This window comes from Mytilus edulis, chromosome 9 (assembly GCF_963676685.1).
Source record: "Mytilus edulis chromosome 9, xbMytEdul2.2, whole genome shotgun sequence".
In the NCBI taxonomy this organism is placed as follows: Eukaryota; Metazoa; Mollusca; class Bivalvia; order Mytilida; family Mytilidae; genus Mytilus; species Mytilus edulis.
Genome location: NC_092352.1, coordinates 39,399,404 through 39,426,753, shown reverse-complemented (window position 1 = coordinate 39,426,753; position 27,350 = coordinate 39,399,404). Strand labels below are relative to the sequence as shown.

Below are 27,350 nucleotides of genomic sequence, written 5' to 3'. Positions count from 1 at the left end.
GAAGAAGACTTTCTACTTTTGGTAGAATCCTAAATCTTCGTTCACTGAGATACACTTCACAGAATAAAATCACTCATTAAAGTGTTGTCCGTTGAGTTGGATTCAAAGAATGGCTGTGAATACTTTGTTAGGCAAACCAAATGACTTTTGCATATATAAAAAATAACTTAAGTGGATCAGGGTTTTCGATATCACAAACTGGTCAAAACATTTACTAAATTTTATCACCGGTATAAGGAAATAATTCGTAAATATAACTCAACATGCAGACATCTTATACGTTCAGGTATTTCACATCCAAAATTTTATGGAAATATTCTTTATAAAGCACAAAAATGTCAGTATTCTCCTCAGAAACTAACAAAACCTTTAAATATACTTATTAAAAGGGGATATAGTTACGATACTGTTGTCAGGTCATTAAAGATTGCATATTTTGGCTTTAACATTGATTCACTGATAGGGTCTTTGCATCGGAACTAAACACATTTATTTCTAAAAAAACAGTTGTTGGCATGACACGGGTTATGTTCTTCTCATATATTTTATGATAGTATGATACTAAACCCCTAACGGGAGGGATTGTACCTGATTTTCATATGATGAAGACATAATCTTTCAATCAGTTTAATTGAGGTCTGGAGCTGGCATGTCAGTTAACTGCTAGTAGTCTGTTGTTATTTATGTATTATTGTCATCTTATTTATTTTCTTTTGTTACATCTTTTGACATCAGACTCGGACTTCTCTTGAACTGAATTTTAATGTGCGTATTGTTATTGTTTTACTTTTCTACATTGGCTAGAGGTATAGGGGGAGGGTTGAGATCTCATAAACATGTTTAACCCCGCCGCAATTTTGCGCCTGTCCCAAGTCAGGAGCCTCTGGCCTTTGTTAGTCTTGTATGATTTTAAATTTTAGTTTCTTGTGTATAATTCGGAGTTTAGTATGACGTCCATTATCACTGTACTATTATGCATATTTTAGGGGCCAGCTGAAGGACACCTACGGGTGCGGGAATTCTCGCTACATTGAAGACCCATTGGTTGCCTTCGGCTGTTGTTTGCTCTATGGTCGGGTGGTTGTCGCTTTGACATATTCACCATTTCCTTTCTCAATTTTATTGTTTGCTGGAACAAGATATTTATCACGAAAAAAAGAGGACGTATCCCAATATCATATAATGTTTGTAGAGATTTAGAAACCCGCATCATATTTTTAATGAATTTCTGAATGCATGACCAAACAATTTTGATCTATTCAGATAAAAAGCCTGGTTTATATCTGTGTCCCTCTTTGCCGATTTTCTTGCACAGTCATTAAATACAACCATTAGAAACATGAATTTCCTTTTTTTCTGGTATTAGAGACAACAGAAGGTTGCCAGGTTTAAATATAGAAAACCTTTTAAGATTATACAGATCCACTTCAAAAACCTAAGGGAATCACATGAACTTAAAAAAGAGCGAGAAAAACTGCATCAACAGGGATGAAAAAAAGAACTTAATTCAGATGACTGTATTTTAAACTCAAACGAGTAAAGGTCTCTGATACTCGTTTGTGGTCAAAATCTTGAATGGAATGCATTTTGCGTAGGTATACAAGAAATGTCGAGTGTTTTTTTTTAATGTGAAATTTTTAAGTAAACAGTATTGTTTTCTGTAGAAAATATTGCTAATGATAGTACCTTATTGGTGAATTCTACTTAAAGGAATGCGTATTTCGTCGCTTTTGAAAGTAAGATTTTGTAAATTTCATCAGTTTGTGATTCGATATATTAACAATTACTGAGAACAGCATGTACTTTGAAGAATTGGTTTCAATAACAAGAGTTTGTTTTAATGTATATTGAGATATAAAACAATTCGGCATTAATGTGATGAGTTGAAAATCGCAATTTTGCCATATAGGATGGGTGAGAAAACTATAAACGTTTATTCAAAGACACATTTTGTCAAAATATTCCGTGTTCTCGAGCTGAACATCTTTCTAATTGTCAAACAATAAGGTGGGTAGTGTATTCTTATACTCAGTACTGGCATTGGTAACCATTTTTGTGAACTTCAGAAATAGAATACAATATAATCTGATATGAATATTTTTTATATAATAATTTGATTAACAATTCAACAGGAACAATCAAAATAATTAAGCTGAAGCACTTCCTAATCATCCGCATCACTATAAATAACACACTATGATTCCCATAGCACATAGACTTGCAAATTACCTTGCTGGATTATTTGTAAGGACAACGTACGATAGGTAACACGTACTCTACAAAGTAAGCGCTATAATTATGCACAAAGATAATAAATAACCCGGATCATGATCATTGAGTTGTTTTATGAACATCCGGGTACATTATATGTGTAGTCACATGTTTTTTGACGTGGATTAAAGGCTAGACCAGGACCACATGCTCCTTTGTAAGACACACCATCAGAACATTCTATAAATCCTCTACAATTCGCGCTTTCTGGATATATTCCATTTGTACGACTTGCACAGAAATCTGCAAACATATCATTGTTTCCAAACACTGAAATGAAAATAATATAAAAGTCAGTGTTTAAACATTAAATATCAAAGATAATTTTCGCATATTTGATCAATTGGTTGGAAAATTGTTGTTTGCCACGTCCATTTAATCGATTGGTGGAAGGATCGCTGTTTGCTACGGACTAAACATGCGATACGTTGCATAATTAATGTTTCCTTACAATCTTTGACGTAGCTGAAATTCTTTACTTAAAAGAAAACAGGTATTACTTATTTTCAGGCTTTATTTGTAGAACATTATCTAGTTCATGATTAGATTTTTGATAAATCTACAATTCTATATTATAATCTGAAATACATATTTTAATTCTACAGGTATATTGTTAAATTCAATCACAAAAGAATAATTATTTTTGTTTTAATTTGATTAATCTTTTTCAGAAAAAATACCGAAGTTCTGATCAATAAATTACTTACAACTCATGAAGAACGGCATTTCGTTATCAATCATAGATACCCAATCCCATGCACTACGATGCTGAGTTGTTCTTGGGGTGGTTGGAGCCGGTGGTGGTGGTCCCTGCGCAGGAGCATCGAAATTCCAACCTCTAGTTGAAGTTGACTGCTTTGGTGGTGGTGGGTGCCATGTTGGAGGTTCTGGTCTATGCACAGGGGGTCGTGGTGGTGGACCTGGTTCATTTATTGTATGTTTTTTCGAAGATTTCTGCCCTGGTCTTTCAGCTTTTTTGGAAGATCTAACTTTTTTATCGGTACATTTTACCTTCTTTGGCCAATCACAAAAGTTATGTTTTGCATTAAATTTAAGACCTGAAGCACAATTGAACTTAAAGGCAGTTCCATCTGTACACATATAGTACTCTGAACATGATGTTGGACTAGCAAAATATCCATCGTTACCCTTTGTGCAAGAAAAATCTTTACTGTTTGATCGTAGCTGATCTGTGAAATACATGTTATTTAGAATATATATAAAATATTTTATCATAAAAAAGAGGTTGTATTGATCTTAATATCAAGTTGAAGAATGTACTTAGAGTATTGATTGATTCAAGGTTGGTTGTTTTGTGTTCTTTGGTCACTGACATTTTATTTCTAGCAAAGCAAACTACATGTTTCAAATATATTTACATTATTGAATTTACTTTTCTTAAACATGCAATTGTCATCAAAACATATTCTTTTGAAATAAGATAATTATCGTTTTTCTTTCCTGCTTCTTTATGTTCTGCTTCTTTATGTTTTTTTAAGTGTCTTTCTGTCACGTAATGTTGTCTTTTTAGTGCCATTTTTAACATTGCCATATAAGCGGAAGGTTAAGTTATCCATAAAACCATGTTCAACCCAGGTTTTTTTCCTAAAATGTCCTCTGCCATGTCAGTGATATGGCAATTTGTGTTATCAAATAATCCGTTTCTGTGTATGTTGGCATTTGTTTTTGTTGCAGTTCAGTGTTTCTGTTGTTCACTTGTATTTGATGTCTTTCCTTCGGTTTTAGTTTGTTACCCGGATGTCCTTTCGCTCAATCGACTTATGACTATTGAACAGCGGTAATGTTGATGGGAGTTTTTAACTACTTTGACTGTCTATACATCCCTCACACGATCGGTCGGAAAAGCGGTATATTATAGTTGCCTTTACTTATAACTTACCGACGCTTTCAATGTGTTGTTGTTGTCTTGGAGGTCTAGGATTTACAACCTTCCTGACGGCCACCTGTGTTGGTATTATCTTTTGTTTTCTTCTTCGTTTAGGTGTATGTCTTGGTGGAATGTATAGTTCTGGTACGTTAGGTATATCCACTTTAGGTGTCTGCCTGGGTGGAATGGGATTGTAAATTTCTGGAACGTTGGGTGTATTCAGCATTGGTTGTTCAGGCCTGTTAAATATTTTTATAAATTTAGTTTCATTCTAAAACCAAATAAACAAACCCCACATATTGTCATTTATACTTCTAATCTCATTGCTTTTCGGTGGTCTACTTAAAATATAAATATGTTAAATTCATTGTTTAAAACAATTATACCGTTACATTTTAAGCAAATACATAAGCTTTTAAAAGTTGTAATGCCTTTGTTTCGTTTAGTATTCTGAATGTTAAATTTCCTAACTAATTACCAGTGGAATAATTCATAAATGAATGTAGAAGTAACGATAAAAAGCCATCATCCCAACAACGCAAAAAACAAAACGACATCGAGAGGTAAACATATGGTCTTCAACACTAGACAGGTGTTTATGCAATTTGACTGGCTCAAAATAACCCCTATTCTAAACAGTTGTAAATAGATTTAACAGCGACTAGTTGCGTTGCCACAGTTGTAGTAAGGGAATTTCAGAACATTTGTTTTACAGTGTAATTTCAATTAAATACGTTGTATCTTTATCTAATGCTAGACAATTTCATGATCATCTTTGAAAAAGCATTGGGTATGACTATTGATGTTTTCAATGGATACTTACTGGTACCTTGATCCTTCTATCTCTTGATTTATTCTCTTCAGTAAAGGATATGTGCCTTGGCCGCATGTTCCTTTAAAATCGTCAAGGTCTAAAGCCCATACCATGATACCACCAAATCTTTGTTGTTTGACATACTGAACCTATAAATACAAGAAAAAACAGCACCTTGTCATTTATTCATAAGCTGCGGTTTGTGTCTCAGATTGACATTACTACTAGTATGATATATTCAATGATCTAATGGTGTTTGTTTAAAAAACGATTTGATATATAAAAATCTAGGTCTAAAGTCCTAACCATGATACCACAATTTGTTTGTTTGATATATTGAAACCATCAATAAAAGAAAAATATAACCTTGTCACTAGCTATTTCATAAATACTACAACAGATGTTCAGCAACCTATCGGTTTATGTTTTTTTTTAATTGAATGCAAGAACTCCTGATGAAAAAATCGTTATAACAAACACAAAATTAAATGCAGTTAAAATGCATTCATGCAATTTATAAAATATTATCCTGTATCGGACAGAAAAGTACATGTTCAATGTCAATATTAAACTTTATGATATGCATATTTAGTTCGCCGATTTGTCGGTAAAATGTTTTGTCATCAGGAAATGTTTATGAGAATGGTAACAAAATTCAAACATTTTAAGTAATATAAAATGACGAGGACATAGCATAATAATTCATAAAAAAACACCTCAAACAGTCATTTATTCAAATCACCGAGGCAGTCTCGTGACAATGTGTTTGCATCGAGTGTGGGTCTTGGAGTCTATCAACAGACGGGTCAAACCAAGATTTAAAAAAATGGATTTGGATGCATTGTTCGCTAAACGCTCTGTATTTAGGAGTAAGAGATCAGGTCGGAGTCAGTATATTGTGTCCGGTATGGTGACATTTCTCCCTGCAGATTGTATTATTGTGAACTAGAACATTAGAAAATCCGACTCAGCGTGTGGGTGTAGTACAAAGCATAGTTTATTTACATATCCCATTACCATGTTCTCGTTCTAAATATGCATTTCACTTGCCGCTGGACATTAAACATCCATCATCATTTATTCGAATTCGTTTTTTAACTATATGAATTTTAACATTATCAAAATTGACAGAAAAAAATCCGATTGTCACGAAACTTAAAGATGATCTATGCATCAGAATGCTAAATAACATAACTTGATTGATATCATATTAAATAATATCACCTACAACGGTATAATGAGATTAATGACATGATTTTAAGATACAATGGCATTAAGATATATGGTGTTATTATTAAAAGAGCAACCAAAACTTACATTTTAAGGTCTATGTAGTATATGTTCTTTAATAAGAGCATAAAACCACACAATGAAATAGCTTGAAATGGTCTGATATTCACAGAAAATTTCAAATACTTAAGACACTAAGTCTGTCTTATCGAAACCCTTCAGCTTTATGATTTTTCTGACATTTTAAACTTTTCTTCAATCGTGCATCACTGATGAGTCTTTTGTAGACGAAAAGCGCGTCTGGAATACAAAGGTTTAAGTCTGGCATCTATGTTTAGTTTATTTTTTTAGTTACATATTTGTTTGTTTTTATAGCGATTAAGATTATAATGTTCACACAATTGACTGCTTTACCATAATTTTTCACATTTTTACCTATTATAAAATTGAGAATGGAAATGGGGAATGTGTCAAAGAGACAACAACCCGACCAAATAAAAAACAACAGCAGAGGGTCACCAACAGGTCTTCAATGTAGCGAGAAATTTCCGCACCCGGAGGCGTCCTTCAGCTGGCCCCTAAACAAATATATACTAGTCCAGTGATAATGAACACCATACTAATTTCCAAATTGTACACAAGAAACTAAAATTAAAATAATACAAGACTAACAAAGGTCAGAAGCTCCTGACTTGCGGCGGGGTTAAACATGTTTGTGAGAGCTCAACCCTCCCCTATACCTCTAACCAATGTAGAAAAGTAAACGCATAACAATACGCACATTAAAATTCAGTTCAAGAGAAGTCCGAGTCTGATGTCAGAAGATGTAACCAAAGAAAATAAACAAAATGACAATAATACATAAATAACAACAGACTACTAGCAGTTAACTGACATGCCAGCTCCAGACTTCAATTAAACTGACTGAAAGATTATGATTTCATCATATGAACATCAGGCACAATCCTTCCCGTTAGGGGTTTAGTATCATACCATCATAACATATATGAGAAGAACATAACCCGTGTCATGCCAACAACTGTTTTTAGAATAAATGTGTTTAGTTCCGATGCAAAGACCTTATCAGTGACTCAATATTAACGCCAAAATATGCAATCTTTAATGACTTGACAACAGTATCGTAATTATATCCCTTCTTAAAAAGTCTATACAAAGGTTTTGTAAGTTTCTGAGGTGAATACTGACACCTTTGTGCTTTATAAAGAATTTTTCCATAAAAAATTGGATGTGAAATACCTGAACGTATTAGAAGTCTGCATGTTGAGCTATATTTACGAATGATGTCTTTATACCGATGATAAAATTTAGTAAATGTTTTGACTAGTTTGTGATATCGAAAACCCTGGTGTAATAATTTTTCAGTAATACATAAATTTCTCTCGTTAAAATCTAAAACATTGTTACATACACGAGCGAATCGTACAAGTTGAGATATATAAACACCGTCTGTTTGTCTGTTTGTTTTGTACACACATCGTTGTCAATGTAAGGGAATTTTATGCAACTGGCATACAAATGAGAGGTTTATCTAGCTATAAAGCCAGGTTTAATTAACCATTGTCTTCATACCGACCGTCCAAGGGCTGTATAGTCAGTCAAGGTCGTTAAAAACTTCCATAATCAACATTTTCTTCTTAAGAAAATGCCTGTACCAAGTCAGAAATATTACAGTTATTATCCACTCTTTTGATGTGTTAGAACTTTTGATTTTGACTTTCCGTTTTGAATTTCCTCGGCATTCGGTGTTTTGTGATTTTATTTTATTAAGATTAATATAACGAATATATTTTACCTTAATAGACAGACTATCAACGTCATCATATCCGACCCATTGATCATCCTTCACCAAGTATGGTACTTTTTGTTCGTTGATGTAATACTTCTTGCCTCCATTTTTCATCATATCACAAACCTTTATTAAAAAGGAAAGATGTACATACGACACTAGTTAAAAGCCCAATGATAATCCAATGACATTTTTCAGAGTATCACAAACCTTTATAAAAAATGGTAACATTTATTCTACATAAGTTAAAGCCCAGTGATAATTCAATGACATTTTTCATATTACTTATATGTTTAGATATTCTACATTTGTTAAAGCCCAGTGACATTTTTCAGAATATCACAAACCTTTATAAAAATTGGTAACATTTATTCTAGTGATAATTCAATGACATTTTTCATATTACTTATATGTTTAATGTAAGAAGATGTGGTATGATCATTCAAACCCACTGTTCACCAAATATCAAAAGTACAACATTGTTATAATCCTGGTACTTTTGATAACTATTAGCAACTTCAGATCGGAAACACTGACGGATCTAGAAATTTTAATAAGTGGGGGCCCACTGACTGCGCTAAGAGGGGGCCCGCTCCAGTCACGCTTCAGTGATTCCCTATATAAGCAACCAATTTTTTTCCCAAAAAGGGGGGGCCCGAGCCCCCTTGGCCCCCCTCTAAATCCGTCTCTGGGAATATGGTTTTCAACAATGATTAAAAACCATATCGTTACTATATAAAAGTATTTAAAAATCTACAAATGTGACTCCAGCATGGTCAAATACGACCTGTGACCTTTGAGGGCGGTGGAGGGCGACCTTGCGATCTGACCTCTCATTTACATGGACCTGTGACCTTTTAAAATGTTTAAAACCGAGAATTGGATCAGTTCAAACTGTAAAGGGTCCTAAAATGTTACCAGGAAAAATGAGACAGTTTATAAACGTGATATTGTGATCGAAAGAAATATCCTACTGAAACCCCTCAAAATGTAGATAGATAACAAGACAATAACAATCAAAACCGAGGAGTAAACAAAGACTCACAAAACCAAAGGACATTTACATCAACAGTTATAAATAATAAATAAGAAACAACACGAACTCCACTAAAAACCGGGAGTGAAATCAGGTGCTCCGGAAGGGTAAGCATTTCCTGCACCGTATACGGCACCCGTAGTGTTATTTCTTTGTTCAGTTCGGTAATGATGGAAGGTTATTATGACTGAGGAAGAATATCAGATATGATTTCTGACACACTTTTATCATAATGACCAATCAGCTAATACGAAAAAATACAACAAAAGAGATCATTTACTGTGTAGATAAAAAAAAATGTAAATGGTATGAGTGCCAATGAGACAACTCTCCATCATAATGTGTAAAACGGTAAACAATTATAGGTCAAAGTACGGCCTTTAACACATAGCATTTGCTCGCATCGAACAGCAAGCTATAAAGGACCCCGAAATGACTAATGTAAAACAGTAAAAACAACGGTCAAATCTATATAAAACGAAAAAGACAGAACAGGATCCTGATTTAGGACAGATCCATACAAATGCAGCGTGTTTAAACGTTTTATCAGGCGCCAACCTTCATCATAACCTTAAACAGAAGCGTAATATTACAACATGAACTGTTTTTATCGAAGTCACGTTGACATATAAACAGCATCTGCTTTTATCTACATGTATATGTAAATCTTGACTGATGTTCATAAGCTATACTTTATATTCAATCATAATTGTTCATTTATGTTTTATAAATGACAATGTGATTCGAATATTTAATAATGCTTAATTGAAAGTCTTATAACTGGTTTAAGTTATATCATTAATATCTCATTGCACTTATACACGATAAGTGTTTTGTAATTTTGAAATGTTGTCATATCTACTATGTTGAATTTATCTGCAAAATGTAAACACTTTTCAATCGGTTCTTCATCCTGTCTATACTTATATTATTGCATTGCCCAATGTCATGTTTTCCTCAGATTGTTAATTACATCTTTACACTAAATTTTAATTGGATGTGTACTGGTTGATATTTAAGTCTACCATGATAAAAATAATTTACTTAATAATAGTTGTCATTGGTTTTGAAGCTGCGAGTACTCCCAGATCGGTACGTAGTTAGTTTATCCTTATTGTAAGTTACTTAAAGTTCGTACTAATGTTAATTTAACGAGGCGAGCCTTTTTCAACTGTTTTTGTTTGTGTAGTTGCGAAGTAAAGAACAAAGAACATTGCTCGACAGATTTACTAAATCACTTCCGATTTTTCTCGGGTTTTTTATTTGCATTTGTCAAAAGCATAGTTATATAATTACCTCATAGTATGATAAGAAACCAGCTTCACGTGTATATTTTCCAGCAAGCCCTTTTCCCTTTGTTTGCGCTCCAACGTCATGTACATTACGATCTTTTAATGTAAACGACCTCCCGTACAATCCCATTCCAATATTAAGCTTGGACTTTGGTACACCCATTTTATTCCAATAATTAGCAGCCCAGGCCTACAAAATATAAAAAAAATAAACTTATTCTGTGGAGTCTTGAGCAAAAAGTTATAAATTTCATATTTTCTAAAAATAATACTAGTAAACCTAATTTTGATAGAGTCTTGGAAATGTCGTCGAGACAGCAAGATTGCAATAACTCACGGCAGGTTTAAAAATCATAGTTTCACCATGTCTCTTTGTCTAATATTTATATGATGATGCAAGTATTTGTATCTAGACAGTGTGTTTGAACAGTCATTAAACGAAACCAAAATGGTTATTTCAAAAATAGCGAAGCTCAGCTGTTCAAATATTGAGTTTCCGATTGAGACAGGTCAATGATCAGGTGTTCCTGCAGAGAAAAAAATGTGACCATATGGAAGATGAGTTTCACTGTTTATTCATACGTAACAATTCAACAATTTCTCGAATTTAGAAATAATTTCATTCCCTTATATGACAGCAGAAATGAAGCAAAGGTAAACACGAGTGCATGTTCTATTACTGCATAAAATATTGCTACATACTCTGAACAATGATCGAGCTAATAAAGTGTCTAGTTTTGTCGTGTTTTACCTATAATTTTCAAATATCCATATGCTTATATAATTTACCAGATTAAGATATCTTTCATCCCCTGTTTCTCCACTTCTAGCAAATAATGGACTATTGTGTCCAGTTGTAGTCTCCCAGCTTCCATGAAGATCATAAGTCATTATACTAATAAAGTCCATTAATCTAAGATAAAAAAAAAAGCTGTAAATTATTTTAAACTTAGGTCATTATGATAGTCATAAAGGGTAAAAAAAATATTTTGAGCTGTAAATTCATTTATAGCTTAATGTTCCTTTAAAAGGTACATAAGATCAATTTCCAATTTTTTCTAGCATTTAAATAGATAGAATTCGGAAAATGTATACGTTTCCTAAAGACATCTGCAAAATGTTCAACAACCATCAATGATATGTGGTCTAAGAGAAAAACAAAGTTGAGCTGTAGTTGGTTTTATAACTTGATGTGCATATTAATCAAAGCGAATGGGACATATTCTTTTCTAGGATGGCAATGGATAAAACTCGGACAATTTATGCATATGCTAAAGAAATCTACTTAAATGATTATGAATGAAGATTGAAGAATCATAAATGATCTGTCTGCTTTGATTTTTTTTTTTTGATACATGGAATCATTAATATACAGAACCAGTGCTAATGAACTCTTAATCATATGTATTCAGAACATTTCGTTGTTCCTGCTATACTTTAATTTCCAGATTTCAGAATACACAGAGTTTATAATGCACTATATATGTCGTTCCTTTATTTTACCTTCCGATGGCAGCGACATCATAACCACTGTCTATATTTTTCTTCCCAGCAGCCACTGCGGCAGTAATCAAAAGACGTGATCGTCCAGTGGTACGTGCATCTCTATCAAATGCATCTCGTAGTTGCTGAAAATGCATATATTTTCAGAGATTTATTTTTTAATCATCATAATTAGTGTTCCTAAACATTACTATGTGAGTGTTACTACAAAATTCAAACTGCATGTAGTTTCCATATGAAAATTAAAATTAATATATTCAAAGCTATTGGTTAAAAACGAAAGGCGGAATATACATGTAAGTTTACTTTTTCAGCCCGAGAAAACAGATATTACGTAGTCCATTAAAATGCAAATAATAAAATTTGCACCTGCTCTATCCAAGAACTATTTTTACAATTGATTTGTACTACTTTTTGGATAAATTACATCAAAACTATAGATAAGACTACAAAGGGGGTATTAAATGCATTTTGACAGCTTCAGACATATAAATTCTTGATATTTCAAACTATACCAAATCACCACTTTACCTAAACAAGAAACTTTTTTCTCTTGTAATTCCATTCTCCTAACTATTTTATGCATAAAATATGAAAAGAAAATTTGGAGGTTGCATGAAAAAAATATTTAAAACTGTCCACAATAGGGATTCCATCTGGAAGACAACGAAAATCAAAGGACGATAACTGTGTCAGAATTAGTTTGTTCTGAAATACCCCGAAGAATTAATTTCCTTTAGTTGATACATTTTTTCAATTTTATGTAAAAAAGTACATAATTTTTATGTACTCACTTGAACCAATAAGGTAAATCTATTTTTATCGACAGGAGGACTTCCTCTATTCGCAGGATATTCCCAATCTAAATCGAGACCATCAAAGTTTCTCTTTCTTAGGAAATCAATAGCACTTTGGGCAAATTCCTGCCTGGATTTTGATGTTTTCACCATTTGTGTAAATGGTTCTGATCCCATATTCCATCCTCCAATGGCAAGGAGGGACTTTATTCTTGGATTTTGTGTTTTTATTGCATTAAATTTTGCATACCTACAAAAAAAGTATAATTTTCATATTTTGAACATCTTGAGGCCTGAAGCAATTTCATAAAATAAAATGAAAATTCATTATGTTTATGATGGATCGTGGTGATGAATGTTCTATGCTTGTGGTGTGCATATATTTTTTTCTTTCCATTACTTAAGTAGAAATAACGGCCGTACATTGAACTGTTAGAAAGAATTTGGACGAAGAACAATATATCTTTCGTTCACCAATTTATTTTAGTTTGTGGTCTCTTAGATTTGTTTCGTTTTTTAACTTTTTTTCTCTCTCGAAAAAGTCCATAAACTGATGTCAAATAAGTCAAAGATTAAGGGAAGTTAGAGCATGAGATTCTAAGATGAAGATATTTTCTAAATGAAAGTTGCTTCCCATTGGAAACTAAAAAGGTGATATAAAGAAGAACCCTGATCACTAGTACCATCTATTTTGGCACCTCGAGGTCTCACGCTAATTATTATATGTTCCTTTATTTCAACATAACATATTTTAAAACATATTAATTGTGTTACATTGTTTAAAATAGTAGACAGATTGTCCCATAAATAACTTCCAGATATTCTAGTTTTTAGAACAAAAAGCATATTATCATGCAACACTTAATTGTCTGGTTGTTCTAAAATTAACCTGATGCATATATCTAAATACATTGAGATATTTCGGGGTTATTTATTGATGTACTTAAAGAACTAAAACTGCTTTTCTATATTCATATTCATGCTATTTTTTCTATATGAGGACCTTGATGGAGGTATCTCATTATTCTCTATTATTTTTATATAAGCACCCATATTTTTCTTTTTTTTGGGGGGGGGGGGGGGGGGAGGGTGCTATATATTACTCTATTAATTAAATTTTTGGTCCTTTATTTTGCACGTTTTGTCTATTATTAACTATGCTGTAAACACCATCTAGACCCTCTTATATAAATTTTGTTTTTCTATAATCATTTTCTATTTTACTTACATTCCTTTCATCCATTCTGTGGAATCATCATTCCATTCAAAGGGAGCCAATCGGTTGCCATTTAATTTGGCGAATGAATATATGATATGTGTACATAGGTGTGCATTCATGTCCTCGGGGACATACTTCCCTGTACCTGGTCTGTACTGTGCCCAGTTTGTGTAATAACATACTCTTCGTAAACTTGACAATGCACCTAAAAATAAACAGATTTGGAGTTTAGTATGAAGTCCATTTTCACTGAACTAGTACACATGTTTATTTAGAGGCCAGCTGAGGCACACCTCCGGGTGCAGGATGTTCTCGCTATGTTGAAGATCCATTGGTGGCATAATTTTCTGCTCTATGGTCGGGTTGTTGTCTCTTTGACACAAGTTATTTAGTTTTTCGACATTATCATTCAAATTATTTTTTTTCAAAATTTAACACTATAAGGTATTGGGGGAATCTGCATTCAAAATAATTTCTTTTGTCATCTGCTTGAACAGAATACTTCTTTCCAGCAAATAAGGGACCACAATATTTTGTTTAGAATAAAAGAACATACCCCCTCTTTTGAAGTTAAATGATAGATCCCTAAAAGGTTGCTGGGAAAAAAAACTATGTCAGCGACTATTTTTGTCTTTAATTTCAAGTAGGACTAATATGTTAATGTAAGAGTCTGATTTCAAATTTATCGTTTCAGCTATGTCAAACTTCTTGATAAATGGTTTAAAGTATACTTCTATGATTTTATTATGGTGTCGAGTAAGGTCTAAAACTTATTTACTTATAGGAAAAACACAATGCCGACATAACGGTCGACATTATTCGTAAGGAAGTGAATTTATATGATAGTTATCAAAGGTACCAGGATTATAATTTAGTACGCCAGACGCGCGTTTCGTCTAAATAAGACTCATCAGTGACGCTCATATCAGAAATTATATAAGAAATCAAATGAAAGTTGTCTCTCTTCCTATAGAAAATTAATTTGGTCAAATTACAAGATCTTACTTATCTGCACTGTTCATGAATTGAGTCGGAAATACAGCCGCCAATATCACGATATAAGAAAGCGAAATTTCTATTATTTTCATCTCTGGTGGATATGAATTCAAATATACCACAAATCCTTATTTTCACTTAAGTTTTAAAAGTATCAAGATGAAGGCTTTGATAAAAATAATGAATATTTAATAGAGGTGTTCTTATGTTTATAAATTTGTGAATTTTGTATACTGTATTTCTAAAAAATAAGATGCGCTAGGATTGCCAATTTAAGACCACTCTCAACAAAGACCAAATGACACAGAAATACACAACTTTAGGTCACAGTACGGCCTTCAACAATGAGAAAAACCATTACTGCATAGTCAGCTACCAAAAGCTTCGATTATATGACAAATGTAAAACCATTCAAACGAAAAATAATAATTACTTTGTTAATTTGTATGTACTTCCATCCTCGCTAGCCAAGGGTTACGATCAAGTCCCCTAGAGAGGAATCCTTGGCTAGCCAAGATGATGTACCTCTAATACTCGATGGTCCTACTTTTATTTGTTTGCACCCTTCATTACTTAACTAAATTATGAAAACTTATAGCACAATATAACTTGATATATTTTTTGTACATGAAGTTGTTTCAACCTATGTTTAATATAGTTATAATTACATTTATGTTTTTAAATAATTTCGGCATATATCAGACTTGTTCAGTAAACAGTGGAACATATTCGTAATTGTAAATTGGCTTGCTATTTTAAGAGCTCTTGTATTTATTTTTAAATTGATGTGACCACATCTTCACAATAAATTAACATAACCAAAAGCATTAACATGAAAAGTCTTATTTTTACCCATTGAAGTTTATACAATTCGTATTCAAATGTACAATTTTATTTTTGATAAACAAAAAAAGGTTATGATAGCGAGCTTTTTTTGTCTTAATTACGTGTTATAGTCAACTCGGCACTTACACATCCCGCTATTTTGTTATTGTTCTATGGTCATTTTTTATATTCTTGTCTTCGTTTTTGCTTATGTGCTTTGTCTTTATGCCATTTTGTTCTTCTTTGTTGACATATTTATGGTTTTTATATTTATTTGGGTTTTTACACTATGTTGACTGATGTACCTCTATTTTTGACTTTTTTTTTACCTATTTTGTCTATTTGTTTTGCTCACACATTGTTGTCAATATAATAGAATTCTATGCGACTGACATACAAGTGAGATGTTTTGCTAGCTATCAAACCAGGTATAATCCACCATTTTCTACATAAGGAAATGCTAACAAGTACCAATTAAGGAATATGACAGTTGTTTTCCATCCATTTGGTTAGTTTGAGCTTTTGATTTTGCTATTCAATTAGGGATTTTCCCTTTTGCATTTCCTGGGAGTTCGGTATTTTTGTAATTTTACTCTCTACATTTATATATCTTATCATTACAGCAAATTTATATGCAAGTTTTGACTGAGGATATAAAATGTGGCTGTAATTTTACCTAAACCACGAAATAAAAAAGCAGATAGTAATATCATGTTTGTTTTCCTATTTCACAACAGGAAATAGAGTACAAACTTTTGACATTTTATTTGAATATATGGCTATAAATATAACATTAACATTTACATAAATTTGATCTGCTGATGATAACACATACTAAGTTGCTTACGTAAGGACAAACTTCAAATTGTGTACACTCCTATGAAGGGAAGGTTTGATGGATATTACAATAAACTTGTCAACTATTTTTTTTAAACTTTAAAAAAAAAAAAAAAAAAAAAAAAACAAGACAAAAGTAATGCCCCCGCTCTCTGAAGTAACTGTGTCATAACACATTCAATGTAGGACTTTCTTTGAAATGTTATTTTGTCTAGGAGAAACACAAATGATGGCCCCATAGATGTAAAGTTTTATCTAAAAATACACAAAGTTAAGTGTGGGAGATCATAGGGAATGGTTCACTTTATGAGGAGTCATTTGGAAACGCTATATAAGCACCTCTTAAGCAATTATAAACTCAAAAATTGACAAGGTTCAACTATCTCCCAAAAGAGCAAATATCAATAAAAATCAAAACTCTCTCCACATGCACACCATCAATATATGTACAAACAGCGAAAGCTGGGAATGATAAACTGAGAATAATTATCTGAAACCTGAATACTTGGAATAATAAACTGAAAGCTTGTAAAAGTATAACTAAACCTGAAAGCTGGGAATAATAAACTGAAACCTGAAAGCCGGGAATAATAAATGAAAATGAAAGCTGGGAAAAGTATACTGAAAACTGAAAGCTGGGAATAGTATGCTTATATTGACTTCGTATACCATGGTTTAACTTATATGTTGCCATGCAAAGAGTCTGATTAGAGTTGCAGTCTTTTTATGTTTTAGTTAATTAGACGAAAAACAAGAAAACAACGATTACCATTTAAATACTGGCCTATGACTTGTGAAAGGAACCTAAACAAAATGTGGCAGGGTTTTAAAACGGTAGTGAGGTCTTGATCCTTCACCGCTAACTTAGAACAGCAACACATAAGGATACACTGTTAATGTCATAAGGAAGGGGCATGACTCATTAGATCGGCACGAGGTAAACACAATAGTACCGATCGAAGAGTATTCGCGGTAATTGAATCCCATCAAGCCATGGCTAAATTATCAATCATGAAATTGAGAATGAAAATGGGGAATGCGTCAAAGAGACAACAACCCGACCATAGAACAGCAGAAGGTCTCCAACAGGTCTTCAATGCAGCGAGAAATTCTCGCACCCGGAGGCAGTATACCTCAAAGGAATTTAGTGGAAATATATTGTAACAGTACAGTCCAAGATAAGTATGATATTATGCAAAATTAAATATAAGTATCGACAGATTGTAGGTCTATAAGACCTCATAATTATATGTATAGCAATTACATTTTATTTCATTTATTCCTTCTATTTAAATTAATTTTGTAACCTTTAATAGCTGGTGACGGTTTCACCAAATTATAATCAAATATGAAATAACTTGGTATCTTTGTCAAGTTAAATTTATCTGTTATACACTATATATATATAGATATGTAGTACAAGTAGTATACCGAAGGCACCTGTTGTCTGATAAGACAAAGTAAAGACGGACATTTATAAGAGTAAAACAATGGTAATCATATGACCTTTAGCGGAGCGACAAATGATCAAAATGACATTTAGAAAGCGATAATTTTCATAAACAAAATTGTCAAAACCGCTTTGGGTTGTTACATTCATTTGGTTTCTTTACACAAAAGTTAAAAAAAAATATCCTAGATTTTCAAAATATTCAGTTTTAAATCATCTCCATTCATAGGTAGCCTCTAAAACATGAATGAATGTATGGCAAGTGCTCGGGTAATGGACCTTCGTTTTTTTTAATGTATATATATATATGGTCGTGACAAAATTTTACAACAACAGTATGTTATGACGCCTCTCTATTATGGCCTGAAAACTGTCATTTCGTAGCGCAATTCCATTACGGTGGCACGGTTGTATTTACATGCCAGAATTTAGGTTGCTCTTTAAGTCAATTTATCTAAACACTGTGGTTGAACAAAAAGAAGAGAGTATCTACTGAGCACATGAGCCCAAGATGAGGGACGAAACATATGAGAAAAAGATGAAAATTAATTTTTGAAATTTAAAAAAAAAACATTTTTGTATTCACTGTATGATAAAAGACATAAAAGCACTAGAAGCCTTATGTTCATAAAGATATATAAAAGTAAACGATTATTATACATATTAAAAAACAACTACTTTAATGATAGTACTTTAGTAAACTGTGTGTGTAGGTTCTTTGGCAGTGTTAGAAAGTGGTGAAAAATTCTGAAAAGGGTATGGCCAGGATATACTACTGTGCAAACTTATACAATAAATTTAAATTTAAAAAATAAAATGCACCAAAGCTATTTCAATAATAGTTTTACAGTGTAGTGTACTACTTATGGGACAAATAATATCAAAATTGTAGTACTAAACTTCACCTGCTTTATCTCATAGTCAAAATATGAACAGTTTGATATTGAACTTGCACTCTTGAACTCAGTTTCAGTGTATATAAAGTGCGAATCCAGTCAGTTCATTTTCACTGTTGTATGCGAGTATGTTCATTGTAGAATAAAGGATCATGGGAAAACTTTATTTGTTTACGTTTTGAAAATACCAAAATAATTGATTTGAAACTAATTGTTTTATTTTAATTTATTTTTTTTATTATGATGTGTCTTTTTAATGTAAAATAACAGTATTAAAGTTCAAATATGTGTTATAAAAGCAACATAATATAGAATACAAATTATTAAAAGCGATCCATTTTCACTATAGATGCGATAAATTATCACTGTATGGCATTCATTTCTGATGTTGAATTTTCGAAGATGCGATGAATTTTCATTGTAGATTAATGTGATAATTAGACTTGTAATATTTATTTCTTTTTATAACTTGCATATGTGTATAAAAACTGGCTGGCCATTTATACGTTTTCCAACAGTATTGACATGTGTGAATTGTATTGCCATGTTTCCCTGCTTTGTGATTCGCTAGGTCTTTTGAAGTTGCTAATTCCTGATTACACAAATCACACTGATACTTTTTGTCGTTTTCTTGGTGCATGTTGTTTCAAATTATGTTTGTAAACAAATGACCTCTCGCATTTCTTAAATTTATAGGGCTTGTTGATATGGCCATCAAAGTGTTGTTTTTATACGAACACATTTTTTTTCGGTTCGTATATTGCTATGATGTCGTCATTGCTGCGTCGTCCGAAGACACATTTGGTTTCCGGACAACTTCAATTTTAGTGAATGGATCTATATAAATCTTAAAGAAGGTTCAATACCACAAAAGGAATGTTGGAATATATTTGGAAATGATAGTTCCAGCCGTTTACGAAAAAGGGGCATAAAAGAAGCAATTATTTTTAAATTCAGGATAATTACTTATAAATATAGTTTTGTATAGGAATTTCGATTGCTCTGATATTGTACCACAGTGTTCAATACCAGAAGTAAAAGGTTATGATTCATTGTTGGGGTCATGGTACTAACAGTTAAGGAATGAAGGAACAAAACGGGACAACAAACACTCATGTTTACTTTGTAGTTTTGTGTGTAAGTTTTTGGATCTTTCTGGCATTGTACCACAAGGAACAATATCACAAAGGGAAGACTGGGGTTAGGTTCGGGGATAATTGCCCCAAACATGCAGAAATTAGGGACAACAGAAATGGCAAAAAAAACCATGTTTCTAGTTTCCAGACAATATCTTGTGTTTAAGTATATGGATCTCTCTAAAATTGTACTACAAGGTTTGTTTATAATACCACAAAGGAAAGACTGGGATTTCATTTGATGGTTTAAATGGGTTCATATCTCTATTATTTTTTTTTTCTAATTTCAAATTTTTGAAAGTATTGCGCATACGATTTGTAAGATCTTCGACCACATTTACCTTGTGTCAGAAACCTATATAACGTCTTAAATTTGATCATAATCCAAATTCAGAAAGTATCAAGCTTTAATATTGAGTCCAAATTTGCCCCAACTGTTCAGGGTTCGACCTCTGCGGTCAGCGAAGCATTTTAATGTTTTACTACAAAACGAGCAGATGTGATTAAAAGTTCCTATTGCTTTCTTCATATGGTAAGCTAGGCCAGCATATGCGTATCCAGGGGGACTGGAAAAAAATGGTAATATAGGGAATCACTGAAGCGTGAGATGGAGCGCCCCCTTTAGGTAAGCCATCGGGCCCGCCTTACAAAAATTCTGAATCGGCCACTGCCCAGTTCTGGTTTTGAAATGTTTGGAACAATGAGTACAAATTAGGCCTTCTACATGCTATCTGTTTTTATGTTCATTGAGAAGTCTTAAATGTTAATGCACACTGGTCACATTTGTGTAACTCATTAGTGTGGATCTTCTTATGCCTGTGCAAACTAGCTACCCATTTTGTCTTGAAAGGGCAATAAGTGCATTGGTATGAAGACCCCTCCTTCTTAACTTTAGTTCTTTTTTCTGTGATTCATCTTCACTTGCCTCCCCTAATGCTTCAATATCCACATTCTAAAGGAAAGATAGTTTTTAGCTCGATTGTTGCTTGCATGTTCTTTACTTTAAAAAATGAAACGACATGTGACATATAAATTATCCAAAGTCATCAAAGCGTGAACTACAAGTCAAGTTGTGTAGGGCAAACTTTTTCTGTCAAAAATGTTAACTGATAAAGTTGCATTGGTACCGTACATGATGTACGTGTTGTAGAGCACCCTTGATACTACCGCAGAGGTCGAAGCCTGAACAGTGTGGGGTAAGTATGTACACAACATTCAAGCTAGACTCTTTTTTGATGAAATAAAAAAAAATGTTGAATGTCGGACCCTTAGTACCTCAATGTGGACCATTTCGATAACTTAAAATCCAAAATCCCAAAATCCCAAATTTAAAAACACGATGAGATTCAGCATGCCAAAGTACCCCAAATATTCAATTGTTGTTGAAATCCAAAATAATTTATTTCTTGACAGTTTGGATCCCACAAACTTGTTAAATGGGCCAAAAATTCAAAAAAAAAATATACACAATCATGTATGGATTTAGCCTACCAAATAACCTCAAGTTTTATTTTGGACCTCGTGGGCCAATTTAAAACCAGACCCAAAATCAAAAATTTCTTCCCTACCTCATTGAAATTGGTCAAGAAGTGATTTATAAAAAAAATATTAGAAAAGTATTGTTGTTTTTTATCCCTTTTTATTCCATTCTATTTCGAAAGACATGATAGATGTACGTATTCAGTGATGAAGTGTCATTGCATTTGATAAATATAACTACACTTTAAATAAAGATGCTGATGTCTATAACATGATTCTCCTGTTTTGTAAATAGACCAATACTCGAAATCCAATGATAAAATTTGTTTGCACATGCGTATAATGAGTACTGCAGAAACATGAATTTTATCAAATGGGCAGGCATTTTAAAATATATTTCATTAATTCAAAACACTTTCAACTCTTAAAATCCACATGTTGTTATATTATGACTACGATGTGTTATATTTTAAATAAATATTAATTCTATTGAATTTATTGGAGTGTTCAATCAAACTTTCCATCTCAAAGTCAGTACTATCAAATCCTTTTCTTACTTTAATTATTGAGCAAGTCGGCTGAATTAGGAACTTTATGCATAAATATGAATAAAATTTATACAAAGAAAATGCACCGCATATACAGTACTAATGAATCGCTCTACAGTGAAAATGAAGGTAAAGTATCATTATTCAACAGTAAACATGACTCGCATAAAGATATCATCATAGTGGAATTCAATACAATATGGACAAACTGAATAACAAAAGCTATTCTACGTTATACAACATTAATAATTGTGTTGAAATTAATATTCTTCTGCAACTACATCTTTCTTGCTAGTTTTTAATCACCTGCACGATTTGTTCGTAAAACGTCCTAAATATTCACCTATTTCGGTATATATTTCACGTATAGATGGCTCTCGGCGCAATAAAAACCCGTTCCTATCTCTTACTTTGTCTAACTTGTATTAATTATTACTAAACATGATACATTTGAACTATTTTTCTTAAAAAATCATAATTTTTTCGTCTGTGTATTTACCATTTTACATCAGAAATGCATGGCATATACAGTGAAAATGGTATTTTAAAGGGTTATCGAGTATAGATTTAGTTGGTTTTTTACTTTCGAGAAAATGTTCAGAAGAAGATTAATTGAAGAAAGTTTACCACTAATAACTGGACGAAGTAAACCTGAATAAAACGTGATAATTTTTATCATTTTTTAACACCCCTCACCCTCATCCTCATTAATCAATAATTTAGTGTTCATGACAAAACATCAATTAAAGTGTTATCGAGTGTAGATGTCCAGAGACAGATTAATTGAAGAGAGGTACACCACTAAGTAAAACGGAAAACGTGGGTTTTTTAACGCTCCTTACCTCCATCCCTTTTACGTAATTGTTTTAGAGCCATTTCTCATTAGAAGGAAGTCTTGTCTGCATCTTATTTATTTTTCTCATTAATGCATACACTTGAGATATGATCCTTATTTAAAAATTCGGTCCAGATAATAATAATATAATAGAACCATTCTGAAAATAATATTGTAACAGGAGTTAGAATGAAATTCAAAACAGTTTGGCTGTGGTCATTGATTGACACATTAAATTCATCCATTGACTGGGACAATTTAGGTGAACGTTTGTATGTAACGACCACTTCTCACTATGTACTTTTTAAAGACACTTAAACTATGGGGTCACCAAAGGTTCTCAACACCTTAATAAAGTAATTCGAAAAATTAATCAGAAATAACACGATGTTTTGATTTATATCAATTAAATAAATCAAAACATAAAGGTTATTCCTGATGAATTTTTCGAATTATTTTATAATTAAAGGCGTTAAGAAACCTTTGGTGACCCCACAGTTTAAATGTCTATCGTAGGTACGTCGTGAACAGTGGTCGTTACAGACAAACGTTCACGTAAATTGTCCCAGTCAATGGATGAATTTAATGTGTCAACCAATGGCCACAGCCACACTGTTTTGAATTTCATTCAATTATCTAAACAGAGTCATAACAGATTTCATCGCGAGCAAAACTAATCCTAATCGAATTTTTTTAATTATTCAAATTTTGTATTTATGCGTGTTTCCCAAGAAATCACAAGATTTTCTAGTTTGACTTGGGGACACTAATTTAAAATTTGAAGAAAATATCAAAAAAAAATCTAACTTTCGGACGAAGTCTTCTCCCGGCCATTTCTCACACTGTTATAGAGTTGTTAATTTTCAACCATATCATGATAGTGATACAAGAGTACATTTGAACTGAGCAATATATCTGCGTACTTAGCTGTGCATCACCTATATTATAGCACAGTAAGAGCCATGATATTTGCATATGCCACTTGTTAATAAGAAAAGAAATACACAAATATACAAAATACATTGACACATGCAAATTGCTTCTTTGATTACATGTATAATTTCTAAATTAAGTTTCATCTGTTCCTTAATTATTCAAGTTTTCCTTATTGTTGGCGACAGACGTATTTTCCGTTCCAGGTAGATTTATTTATACCATGTGCATATTCGAAGATTTAATAGTTTCAACATACTTAAAATAGGCCACGGTTACATTTACAATAATCGCATTGTAATTAATATTGCACAATTAATTTGAATATACACTACAGTCTTAAGAAAAAAATAACTCACAAAAATACTGAACTCAAGGAAAATTCAATAAAGAAAGTCCCTAATCAAAAGCTAAAACACATCAAACGAATGGATAACAACTATCATTTTCCTGACTTGGTACAGGCATTTTCTTATGTAGAAAATGATTGATAAAACCTGGTTTTATAGCTAGCTAAACCTCTCACTTGTATGACAGTCGCATCAAATTCCATTATATTGACACCAATGTGTGAACAAAACAAACAGACATAATAGGTATAAAAGTCAATAATAAGGACACATTAGTCAACACTGTGTTATAATCTTAACCACTGAACAAAAAAAAATGTAACAAAGAATATATTACTTACCGTGGAAGACTGCAAGGAAAATTATAACGTGTATCCCTTTAAGATTCATCTGAAATATAGATAAACAAAAACATATAAATTGATTTTTAAGAATACGAAAATGCACAAAAAGTGGCAAAATGGCAAGATAAATACATCCAGTTTCATATGTCGAGCCATTTTTACTTTATTTTCAAATATAAGTATAAGGAAATGAGGAGGGATTGTCAAGACGATCTAAGTGTAAACATCTATCTTTATAAGGTACTTTACTGATATATGCTAAAATCAGCAAAAAAAAGAAGGAATAGACAGAAAACAATGACAGCCACTGAATAACAGGCTCCTTACTTTCACTTTGGACGATCATATAAATTATTCCTTGTTTATCATGTGTATACAATCATTAAGTATGTGACATATTTCGTTATTAATTCTAATAAGTCAATGTAATGGTGTCAAGATTCAATTGGTGTACTTATTTGACATACATTACTTTTTGCTAGTGGGGCATGTTAAGAAATCTTGTAGTTCAAATGTGATCAACAGCAGGTAAATGTACAAAAACATAGTCAACATAAAATTTCATCTTCGTGTATTGTTACAGTACAAAAAGACATAAAAGATCAAGAGGTTAGATGTTGGCATGTTTGCATGTTTGACAAGAATGACGTATTTTAATCCAGTAGGAACATACGGACAGCATACATAATACCTGACAAAACACTATATGCATGTATAAATAGATATTTGATTAAGTCCAAGCACACTAATAACCATAAAAAGGAATGATAAAACAGGGAATATACTTTATACCTTATTGATATGCTTTATTTTTTCTTCAAATTGTTTTTAGTTTTTGTTTTACATAAATAAAATGTACTTATTGATGAAATGAATATCAGAAATTAGCTACCAAAAGGTAAAGACGACACAGATACAACTCAATATCAACAAAAGATTCACTTTATATATGAAACAGTTAAACCACAAAGAACTTTTTATGTCTATATAGTAATCGTTTGTTTGACAGCTGACTGTTACATGTATTGTTCAATTGTAAGTTCGTTTTCCTGTTCATTTGATAATTGTTCAACTGATTCATTTAATGTATTGTAGATGATGGATTATTGACCGCAATGGTATAGTCAGCGAGAACGACGATTTAAAGACTTCTTTGAACTTTGATGGTAAAACAAGATGTTATAAGGAAAACCCTACAATTAATTGTTATGACAAAAACATATATAATTACTTCCTAAGTCAAGTTGATAAATAAATAATACAGTCTTCAGGGTATCGTGATACACTTCGAACTATTGTAGGTAAATCACGCTTACATGATATTATTTGCCAATAGTACTAGGTAGAAAAATACATACATTATATATAGACATAAAAACTAATTACTTTATTGTGTTACATGTTAATGTGACAAATTTGTACATGTCAAACGTTCTCTTTTGTCACTTTCAAATTAATAATATTCATAATATGTAGCCATACTAAATCATGATATACCTACCATCTTGTTAATATTATATATTTCTAAATGAAACAAAACTATTTTGTAACATTATATGCGCCATAATGTAAAATATGAGTAAAAATAATAAAATTGAGGATTTTTATTATTAGATTTTAAACAATACAAATGTGTACGACAGGGTTGTCCTACTTATCTGACATTTTAATGTAAATGTCCGACAACAATAGTTTATAACGTAAATGCCCATAGAAGGAAACACATGTGATTTAAATTGTCATGTTAATACTTAAATACATTGTTTATGGCTAGCACATGAAATTATATTACAGTTAATGAATATGTTTTAGAACAAAGGATGATCATTATAACAACTCATGTCTCTTACGTTTTCATAGCATTATAAATCAGATTTCATTATTTCATTTCTTACATTATATAATAACATACACAATCTCTTTTAAAATTAATACTTACATTGAAGATATAAAATGATTCCAATTATAATCTAATTATTTTTTATAATCCGAATGATATGTATTAATCCAAGTTAAAGTCATTCCTATGAATTACATTAGGGATATGTTTTCGTGTCCTCCATAATGCGATAGACATCAACAAACAAGTCACATTATTTAGCTGTCATGCCTTTGTCAATTTATAACCACGTGGTTTGCAAATCATCACTCATTTGTTTCTTGTAATTTTGTACAATTGTCTCTGTGACAATTAATTGTATCGGATACTGACGTAAGAGAGATAATGTCAGTTAAAATAAATAATATTTTGGTTCAATCGTTTGAAACTATACATGCACATAGTTCATTCGACATTTTACTTTAATAAAAAGACAATGCATGACTAAGGTCAGAATGAAATTAATGAATTGTTCTTTATACATCTGTTTGTGAAAAATTAAGGACCTGCGGAAAATGCTCTTTGTATTTCAATTTTTTTTTTTAGAAAATCGCATGTACGGAGCCGATGGCATTTTCGCTGTGCATGTGATGTTATTAAGTCTTTTTTAATTCATTTTCACTATCTAGTTGGAGTATTTTTGCATTGAATCATGATCATTTATGAAACCGTACAATACAATTAAAAATGAAAAATTAAGGACAAAAGGATAATGCTCTTTGGTTTTTTTTTAGATCACCTTTATTAATAGCTGCTTTTGATATTTTAGTTTTATTCGAGTGTTACTGATTGGTCTTTGTCGACAAAACAAGTCGAGCGCACCAAATTTTAAGCCTGCTTATTTACAAACACTGGATCGAGGCCAAATGTTGGTGGTGGCTTTCTGCCAACGAGTAAATAAACACATCGTTGTTGATATGAATTATCTTTGATATGGTCATATGAATATATATCAACTGTTTAAAAATTTTAAACCCAGGAGGAG

General features: G+C 32.0%; 1 protein-coding gene across 1 annotated transcript; it reads right to left on the bottom strand.

Annotated features, from left to right (window-relative positions):
• Positions 1-2,081: 2,081 nt before the first annotated feature.
• Positions 2,082-26,576, bottom strand: LOC139488373 (chitinase-3-like protein 1). The gene is made up of 12 exons (XM_071273919.1): positions 26,426-26,576; positions 24,484-24,532; positions 13,867-14,062; positions 12,636-12,888; positions 11,842-11,966; positions 11,128-11,251; positions 10,343-10,528; positions 8,017-8,136; positions 4,983-5,122; positions 4,172-4,398; positions 2,979-3,461; positions 2,082-2,541 (listed from the first exon to the last, which is right to left on the bottom strand). The coding sequence occupies exons 2-12, from the start codon at positions 24,530-24,532 to the stop codon at positions 2,345-2,347; spliced, it is 2,100 nt and encodes a 699-aa protein (XP_071130020.1). The 5' UTR covers positions 26,426-26,576; the 3' UTR covers positions 2,082-2,344.
• Between the last annotated feature and the right edge of the window lie 774 nt (positions 26,577-27,350).